At 66.8% G+C, this 8,467-nt stretch overlaps 2 protein-coding genes across 2 annotated transcripts in view; both read right to left on the bottom strand.

The window, feature by feature from the left end:
* The window catches only part of MNEG_9379 (hypothetical protein), a gene marked incomplete at both ends in the record, with an annotated part of 5,397 nt that extends 1,024 nt beyond the window's left edge, over positions 1–4,373 (bottom strand). Inside the window, 10 exons of the mRNA XM_014042150.1 lie at positions 696–797; positions 1,243–1,427; positions 1,816–1,853; positions 2,143–2,243; positions 2,510–2,600; positions 2,984–3,167; positions 3,350–3,516; positions 3,787–3,863; positions 3,970–4,083; positions 4,329–4,373. Coding sequence (XP_013897604.1) covers positions 696–797; positions 1,243–1,427; positions 1,816–1,853; positions 2,143–2,243; positions 2,510–2,600; positions 2,984–3,167; positions 3,350–3,516; positions 3,787–3,863; positions 3,970–4,083; positions 4,329–4,373 — 1,104 coding nt within the window. The remainder of the gene's footprint in view (positions 1–695; positions 798–1,242; positions 1,428–1,815; positions 1,854–2,142; positions 2,244–2,509; positions 2,601–2,983; positions 3,168–3,349; positions 3,517–3,786; positions 3,864–3,969; positions 4,084–4,328) is intronic.
* A 1,628-nt stretch (positions 4,374–6,001) lies between these two features.
* Positions 6,002–8,278, bottom strand: MNEG_9378 (hypothetical protein; the record flags this gene model as incomplete). Its single annotated transcript, XM_014042149.1, has 6 exons — positions 6,002–6,151; positions 6,384–6,543; positions 6,819–6,935; positions 7,206–7,325; positions 7,642–7,745; positions 8,189–8,278. The coding sequence occupies 6 exons, from the start codon at positions 8,276–8,278 to the stop codon at positions 6,002–6,004; spliced, it is 741 nt and encodes a 246-aa protein (XP_013897603.1).
* Positions 8,279–8,467: the final 189 nt, after the last annotated feature.

Genomic DNA, 8,467 nt, shown 5'->3' with positions numbered 1-8,467 from the left:
GCTTCGTCGCCGCCGCCCGCGCCCGGCTCCTGCCGCTCGCCTCCCTCCTGCGCCCGCTCGGCCCCCTCGCCGGCGGCCGCCGGCGCGGTGTCCTTCCCGCCGCCCGCCTCGCGGCCGCCCCGCGCCCGCTCCGCCCCGTCCCCGGCGGCCGCCGGCGCGTCCCTTTTCTCGCCGGCCGCGCCGCCCCCCGCTTCTGCGTCGCCCTCCGTGGCCGCGCCCCCGCTGCCACCCTCCTCAGGCGGGGCGTCGTCGGCGTCGTCGCGCTTTGGCGGGCCGCGTGTCTTTGCGGGCGGCCGCTGCAGTACCCAGCTGCCCGCCCTGGATTCTGTGTAACCCAGGCCCTCGAAAAATTCGGGGACGGACCACGCCTGGACCTGTTGGCATGGCGGGATGCGGACATCGGGGACGTGCGGCGCGTGCACGTACCGCGTGCGTTGTGCTCCAGTGCGCGCGAGCGAATAGTTGCATTTGGGTGCATGCGTGTGGACCGCCCCGCCATCGACGCCGAGGGAAGTAGGAGGGACACGCCGGGCCCCGCCCCACCATCCGCTACTGGGGCGCGGGTGGGCGCAGACAGAGCGGCTCTGCGACCTGCACCCCCCAATGTCCCCCCCCCCTCGGCATCATAGTAGGGGAAGGGCTGTTGCGCCGGGGTAGCTGGGGGAGGGGGAGTTACGCATCAAGACCCGCCCCACCTTTTTCGGGACTGCGAGGGTCTTGGCCAGCCGCGGCGGCGGCGCCAGCCCGCCCTCCGGCTCCTCATACGCCACAAATGGCAGGCTGCCGCGGATGGTGGTCTTTGGGGTGGGGGGGCAGGGGAGAGCAGGGGGTATGCCATTGTCACAATTCCGGATGCTCGAGGTCGGCCGCCTAGCCGCACCCGGGCCGCGGCGGACGCGGCGCGGGCGTCGCCGGCCGCACAGCAGCCGCGCGCGCGCCGAGACGCAGTCGCCGCGCCAGGTAACAGGGCGGGGTTTGCCGCCCGCAGGCGAGCGTGGCGGCCCGGGCGCCGCCGCCGCGGCCGGTCGGTCGGTCGCGGCACGCCAGCTCTGCTCAGCAGGGCCGCGGCGCTGCCGGGCCGCGCGGGCCGCTCGCCTGTGCGCCGTACAACACCAGTTGCCCCGTCCCCGCAGGAGATGCGATCTGCGGGGTTGAAACATCCGGTGCAGGGCGGCGCGGCGCGTGAGCCTCGGGTGGCATCCAAGCGCGTCGGCGAGGGTGGGCGCCAGCAGAGGCTCCCACCCGCCACCCCGCAGCCTTGGAGCGGCCGCCGCGCGGCCCGCTGGCTGCCTCCAGCCGGACGGCAGCCGGCGCGACCGCGGCCGGCCATGGCAGCCGCACCCTAATGAGTGACACGTCCTTGAGCTTGAATGAGTCAAGGGTGACGGCCTGCACCTCCTCAACCCCCTTGGCCACAAAGAGGCTGCCTGTTGTGTTTAGGGGGCAAGGGAGGCAGGGAGTGGCGTTTGTGGCGAGGACGCAGCCTGGTCGGCGGGCGAACTGCTTTTTCTTGCCAGGCTTCACACACACACACGCACACACACACACGCGCGCACACACGCGTGTTGCGGGAAGGCACACACACTCGCGCATTCACACACACACGCACACGCGTGTTGTGTGAAGGCACACACACTCGCGTGCGCACGCACACACACGCACACGCGTGTTGCGTGAAGGCACACACACTCGCACACACACACATGCACACACACACACATGCAACTTCGCGCACAGCAGCACGGCCCAAGGGCCCCTGGTTATAGCCAGTAATTTGCAAGCCCCAGAGTACAGGCGCGGCCGCCGCCCACCCACCTTCCTCCCCGACCTCGGCTTCATCACCGCCAAGAAGCCTGCAGCACAGCGCGGCAGCGACCAGCACCACCGGACAGAGCCCGGTTTGCACTAGCGGGTAAACACCGTTGGTGCAGCTCACGCGCCTGCCCGTGCTGCCGCTGCGTGCGACTGCTGGTGCTGCCGCTTGCTGCTGCCGCTGCTGCTGCCGCTGCTTGATACCACCCACGCACCCCCTGCATCGCGCGACGGCGCGCCGGCAGGCCGCAGCAGCCGGGCCGGCTCCAGCGGCGCCGCGCGGCACCCTGCGGCTCCGCGGGCGGCACCAAAGGGCAAAAACCCGCGCACCCGTCTGAGGCCTTGAGACTGCCGGCCGCAAAGGACAGCGCTTGGGAGTGCACGCGCATGGTCCCCGCGAAGCCGTTGATGATTGAGTTTGCATTCGCGAGCTGCGAGCACACAACATAGGGGAGTGTGCGGCATCGAGCCGCGTGCGGGCGGCCGGTCGCTCGGGACGGCCAAGCGCGAGCGGCGCTGGGAGCGCGGCTGGGTGGCGGCAGCTGCAGGCACTGGGGGCTTGCGCCGGCGTTTGATGATTGTGGCATGTCTGTGCACGAGCATACACTAAGAGTTTCAGCCGCGTTCCAGGGGCTGTGACCCAGGCCGTCTGCCTGCATGACGCGTGCAGAAGCATACGCCACGCGGGTCGGCCCACCTGCGCCAGCTTGCGCTGCGGCTCGAAGCAGTGGACTGCGCCGCGCGGCCCGGCCTTGGCCGCGAAAAAAACCGCGTACGACCCTGAATTGCTGCGGTCAAAGAGGGCGGGGCGGGCGTGCAGGACTCGGGTGCGAGGCGCGTTGTTCACGGGCCAAGGAGAGAGAAGAGCCCCCTATGGCCGGAGGGACGGGGAGGAAGTGCGCGCCGGGCGGACCAAATCTGTCGGCGACCCGGCCGCGCCGCCGCAAGCGCGGGAGCCCCGCTGACCCACCCTCCGCCTCGCATATCGTTTGTCCCAAAGTCGGCCTCGACTGTGCACCCCTTGCTCCATGGAACCCTCCCAACCCTCAGCTGCCGCCCCCGCTTCAAGGGCTGCGCCCCCAACCCTCCTGACCTGCCCCGCCCGGATCCAACAGGATGCCTCTCTTCCCTTCCCTTCCCTTCCCTTCCCTTCCGGCCCCTGCAAGCGCACCACTCTGTGTCCACCACAGTGCTGCCTGCCTTCACGCGGGGCAGCATCTGGGCGGTCGCCTGAGGGTCCAGGCCGGCGCCCGCGGGCCGCCCGGTCCGCAGGAACGCCGCGCCGGCGCGCGCGTCGCCCGCCACGGCGAGCAGCGTCGCGCGGACGCCAGAGAGCGACACGTTGCGCGCGGCGACTGCGGCGCGGGGAGGATGGGTGTGCATGCGGCTGGGGAGATTGCGTGCGGCGCGTCGCGGGGCGCAATGTCGAGCGGGCTGGGGCGCCGGCTGTTGTCGGTCTCAGCTGCGGCGCTGGATGCGCGGCGGGGTCGCGGGCGAGGCGGCTCCAGAATTCAAACCTCTCCGCGGCTGCCCTCACCGTTGCCGTTCAAATAGAGGGCCCCGCCTCCCGCGCTCCGCGGGCCGCCGCCGCCGCCGCCGCCGCTGCCGCCGCCGCTGCTGCCGGCGCCGCCGCGGGCGGCGGCGCTGTTGCTGCATGTGCGGGCGCAGGTGGCGCCCGTCTTCTTCACCGCGCGGGTCAGCTTCCTGGCAGAGATGACGCGCGCACCGGAGGGGGTTTGGGTCGAAGATTCGACCCCAGTCAGCGTCGCACACTCGGCCAGTCCAAACATTGTGGGGAGACCAACGCAGGTGCACTGACAGGGGGAAAACGCGCTACAGGGTGCTTTCAGACTTATTTTGTGGCGTTTTGTGCCGCCTGGTTGAGCCGAAGATCCCAAGCTGACAGCTCCCGGGTGCGCGCCAGCCAACACACAAACCGATTGGGACACGGCCGCGCAGCCAATCGCGACGAACCCGCCGATACCGACCCCGGCTGTGCGCTCCGCGCGGATGACATCAGCAGCCACAGCCGCCCCTCGCAGCGCCGCGACCTGAGGCCGCTCACCGCCGCATCCCCTTCATCTGCGATTGGACCTGGGTCATGCCTGCCAGGAGGCTCTTCATGGTGTCTTGTTGGGACGTCAGCTTTGGCCCCACGCCCTTCAACTCGCCTGCCAGGCGGTCAAAAGCCAGCTGGTTGTCTGGGACCTCCCTCCGGGCCGCCACTGCTTTGCAGTCCGCCTCTATGCGCTGCATCTTGTCGGTCGCCACCTGAGAGGCCCGGGGGTCCGCGGCCGGTGCTCGCGCCGTGGCAGAGCGTCGACAGGGGAGCGCAGCCGCTGCGCAGGTGCGTCGGGCTCTCCCCGCGCCCGCCTTGCGCGCGTCGGCGTGCACGCAGGGCGGGGCGCGCGCGCCAAGGCGAAAGGAATGCCTGTGACGTCCCCGGTCCGGCGGCGGCGCGGGGCGGGGCCCGGACTGCGCGGCGCCCGCCGGCGGCCGCCGCAGCTTCCCCGCACCTTCCCGACCATGTCCAGGCACTGCTTGATGGCTGACTCGCGCATGACTGTGTGCTCGCGATAGCGAATGAGCGACGTCAGCGTGCTGCCTAGGGTCAACCCAACGACGAATATCGCGGCTGCCTTTATGGTGACTGGGTGGGGCGCGCGGCCCACTCGCGGCGCCTCAGCCATGTTGCCACTGCCCTGCCTCAGGCCCAGGCGGCGGCCGTGGCGCTTGGCTTTCCCGCCTTCTTGCGGTCTCCTGTGATGGGACAATGAGGGCGCAAGGTCAACGGCGCAGCCTGCAGTGCTTCTTGGATTGTGCCTGCAGTTTTGATGTTCATCGACGGAGGGCTCGGCGATGCGCGATGCCGCGGACAGCAGAGGCGGGAGCTGCGGCAGAATACAAACGGCACACCACGAGACAGCGAAAGGATCTGATCTAGTCCTTGTAAGTGAACCTCACTGGGCCGGCCGAGTGCTCAGCTGCGTTGTTCACTGGTTTGTCCTCCTTTTTATATGATCTCGGAGCTCTGCACTAGGAGAGAACCCGTTGTGTTGTCACTTACAATAAAAACTATTGTATTACCTTGTATATACAACATCTGAATGCGATGGCCCGGCCACTACCGTATCTAGTTCACCATTTGATGCGAAGTGAATGTCAGGAGGGCGCTTGCCAGGCCGCACTGCGTTCCCTCGATGCACTGCATGCATTACCTGTCAATCAATGCCGGAGGGCGCCTGCTCGTATGATATGCTCGTCGCACGCGGCGCCGCTGGCCAACACCATGCGGTTCTTCGATCTGTGCTGCTGCACTTGGCGGCGAGCGCTCAAGCAGCACAGACTCAGGCAGTCGCAAGAAGACGCACAGTCCAAAGCAAGTCCAACCTGCACCGCAGCTTTTTGTTCAAGCGGCCCCAACCCCAGTCATCAGGGTGCAATCTGCGCGGCACCGCTGAGTTGCCTGCGTACAGCGCCACTCCTCTGATCCTTGGAACATGGTTGCGGTAAAGCTATCAAAATAGCAGTTCGTGACTCCATGTTTAGGGTCAGCAGGGTGCTGCGCAGTGCCCAAGGCTTGCAGTGCAACAGAGGGGCCTGGGGGTGATACGGTACAAACCAACACCTTGAGGCATCAGGGGGGCTGCTCTGGTGGCCGTGCATGCGCAGGGCGCAAGCCGCCAGCTGCTGCACCTGTAGGCCTCCCAGGCCACTTAGGCAGAAACGGCAGCTTGTTCAAAACACATGCCGAGTCCCCCACGCGCCCCACTTTCAAAGTTGTTGACGAGACAGCTAGCGGCCCCCCAAATGGGATATTTCGGCCTTGTCAGGCTGACTGACATCGAAGAGCTTTGGTCGACACAAAAGTGGATCTGCACCTGCAATCGTTCGGGGCAACGGCTGGCGCTCCAGTGGTTGACCCACAGCCTTGGGTGTGCTTGGGCAACACCCCAAACCTCGGCAGTACACAGTGTGTAACTGTTACCAAGCTGCTGCACGACTCATCCCCACAAAAACAGGGGTTCAGATGAGACAATCATCGGCACTTATTGGGGCTGCGCCCCAGCATGCATCCCCACATCGGATGCGAGCGCATCAACAAATTTGTTGAAAACCTTTAAAGGTTTGAAACATCAAAGCGAAGCCTTCGATCTCGGCCCCGGCGGCGCTCGACGGCGCCCAAATTTCAGACGCAGCACTGGCTGAACTCAAGGCCGTTGGGGTCGGCGTCACCGCAGCACCTGGGCGCCTTCCTGGAAGCGTCGTCCGGCTTCCTGCCGGCCTTGATGGCCGCCTTGTCCGCGTTGGGCACGCCGTCGCGCAGCACGCGGCACACCTGGCAAACAGAGGCGGAGTCGAGACGGCAACGGGGGCGGCGTGCCCGCGGCCGCTCGCGGAGTGGTGTGCGGGCAAAATTGCCTTCGCTTCGCTATCCTGTCAGCCCTGAACCTCTTTCACACAATGTCGATGATTCAAAGTTCGTTTACCTTGAGCGTGGATGGCTTCGCAATCAGGCGAGAGCCGGGCGCTGGCTTTGTAACACCTCCAACCTTGACCGTTATTCCCACCTTTGGGCAGTCGCTCTCGTCGCTGTACTTGCCCTCGCACTTTGGGTAGCCCGGCGTCAACCCGAAAGGCGTCTTGCCGGAGGCGTCTCTGGCCCCCAGGTCGGCGCCCCACGCCAGCAGCACCTCCGCGGTGGCGGCCGCGCGGGGGTCCCACGACAGCCTGCGCCCCGCCACACAGCCGAGCGAGGCGATGATTGCGTGAATTTGAGTTGTGAATGGATGCAAGCGTACCCCTGTTATAACTGGGAAAAATCGGCACCGCAGCACCACCTCTGCGGCCTCAGCAAGTGGCAAACGCAGCGCCAGGTGCGTGCAGCAGCTGGTGGCGGCGTGCGGGTCCCAATATTTATGCATGGAGCACAAGGGAGCACGAACCTCATCAACCCCACCGTGTACAGCAACAATTGGTGTACACGAGACCATCGTCAGCCCCACCTGAAGTCGCATTTCGCCGTCTGGTGCAGGGGCGTCGTGCCATCCTTGGCCTTGCCATTTGGGTCGGCCCCAGCCTTGAGCATCATTGTCACCAGGTCGTCACGGCCGTCGTACGCGCTGCAGCATCAAGGGAATAATGACAGCACGGCCGGCGGAGGGGTCGCATTGCGGCGACCGTCAACCAACGTTGGGCAAGAAGCGAGCGTCCTCCAGGGCAGTAGTGGCTGGCTGCCACCTATGGGCGCGCCACAACGGCGGAGAAGCCCGGCCTCTAGGCCGACAGAAAAATGTATTGAAGAATTCTAGAACAGGGGCGCTCGCACCCGCGCCCTGACCCCGCTGCTCGGTGCCAGCTGGCTTCAGGGCAGGCGCGGCCCCAAGGCTCACGGCCAGAGCAGCGGGGGGCTGGCGCGCTCTGAGGTGGGTGGGGCGAAGGGGATTCTGGGGTCAGCCTTGGCGTCCAGCAGCAGCTTGACGGCGTGGTACACCTCTTCAGTGTAGGGGTGCCTGTGAAGTGTGTGTGTGCGTGTGTGTGTGTGTGTGTGTGTGTGTGTGCGCGCGCGTGCGCGCTTGCATGCATTCACGCGGAGGGAAGTCAAAACAACGTCGTACTCTACAAAGGCGTCAGCGCTCTGCTGGCTTGGCAATGTGTTCTGGCCAATTCTGCAACCAACCGTCGAGTTGCTGCGCCCACTGCAAGATGCAGCCAGCTCTGGACGCCAGGTCCGCAGGGGAGCATGCGCCTGCGCCGTAACATGATGGGGACCCGCAGGCAGCAAAGTGGCGCCGCATCGTCGGGCGCGTCGCGGTGGCCGTGCCGCACCAGTAAGGCTCGCTGGTTGTCATCAGGGCGACTTGGAGGGGCGTGAGGCCGTGCGCCTCCCGCTGGTTCACGTCGGCGCCCTTTGCAATCGCAGCCTTCATGCCCTGGGGAAGGGTTGGGGTCCGCGCAAACAGACAGACGGAAAGGGCCGGGCCTGTGGGCCCACTGGGGCTTCTGCATGCGAGGCAGTGGTTGGGGAGCAGGTGGGAGCACTGCCCCCAGCCGGCAGCTACCCCCAGCTGGCAGCTGCCCCCTGCTGGCAGCTGGCCCTAGCTGCTGGCAGCTGCTCGGGGGTGACCGCGGCAAACGTCATGTCGTCGTGCGGGCGGAGCCGGGTCCTGTCAAGCAAGGCCTTCATCCCTTTCGTCAGCGGCGAGCCGTAAAGGGTGAGCGGCTCCGACGAGGCGCTCGATCTGCGGCGCGACTGGTACTGCCAAAACGACCTATTGCTTGCCAATGTCCGTCGCAGGTGAAACCGCCATGTTCAAACACCCTGCCGCGCGGAATGAAGCATGGGGCAGCAGCAGCAGCACGCGGCGGCGCGCACCGCAAAGTTCCACTCGGCTGTGGCGTTGTGCAGGGGGAACTTGCGGGCGTCGATGTACGGCCCGCCTCGCTTGGCGTCTCCGCTGCGCATGTAGCCCGCCCAGGTGCTGCGCCCCGGGGAGCCCTGCGAAGCTGTGCCGAGGCCAGCCCGCAGGCACAGCTCCCTTGCCGGCAGCTGCGCAGTCGCGCCAGAGCGGTGCAGGAGCGCACGCAGTCCTGGCACAGCATCTTTCTTTTCTAGGCTCACGCAGCCCAAGCACTGTCCTGCGCGGTGCCCACC

This window comes from Monoraphidium neglectum (assembly GCF_000611645.1).
Source record: "Monoraphidium neglectum strain SAG 48.87 unplaced genomic scaffold scaffold01915, whole genome shotgun sequence".
Lineage (NCBI taxonomy): Eukaryota > Viridiplantae > Chlorophyta > Chlorophyceae > Sphaeropleales > Selenastraceae > Monoraphidium > Monoraphidium neglectum.
Note: the sequence above shows the minus strand (reverse complement) of the source record. Positions and strands in the feature narration are given on the sequence as shown.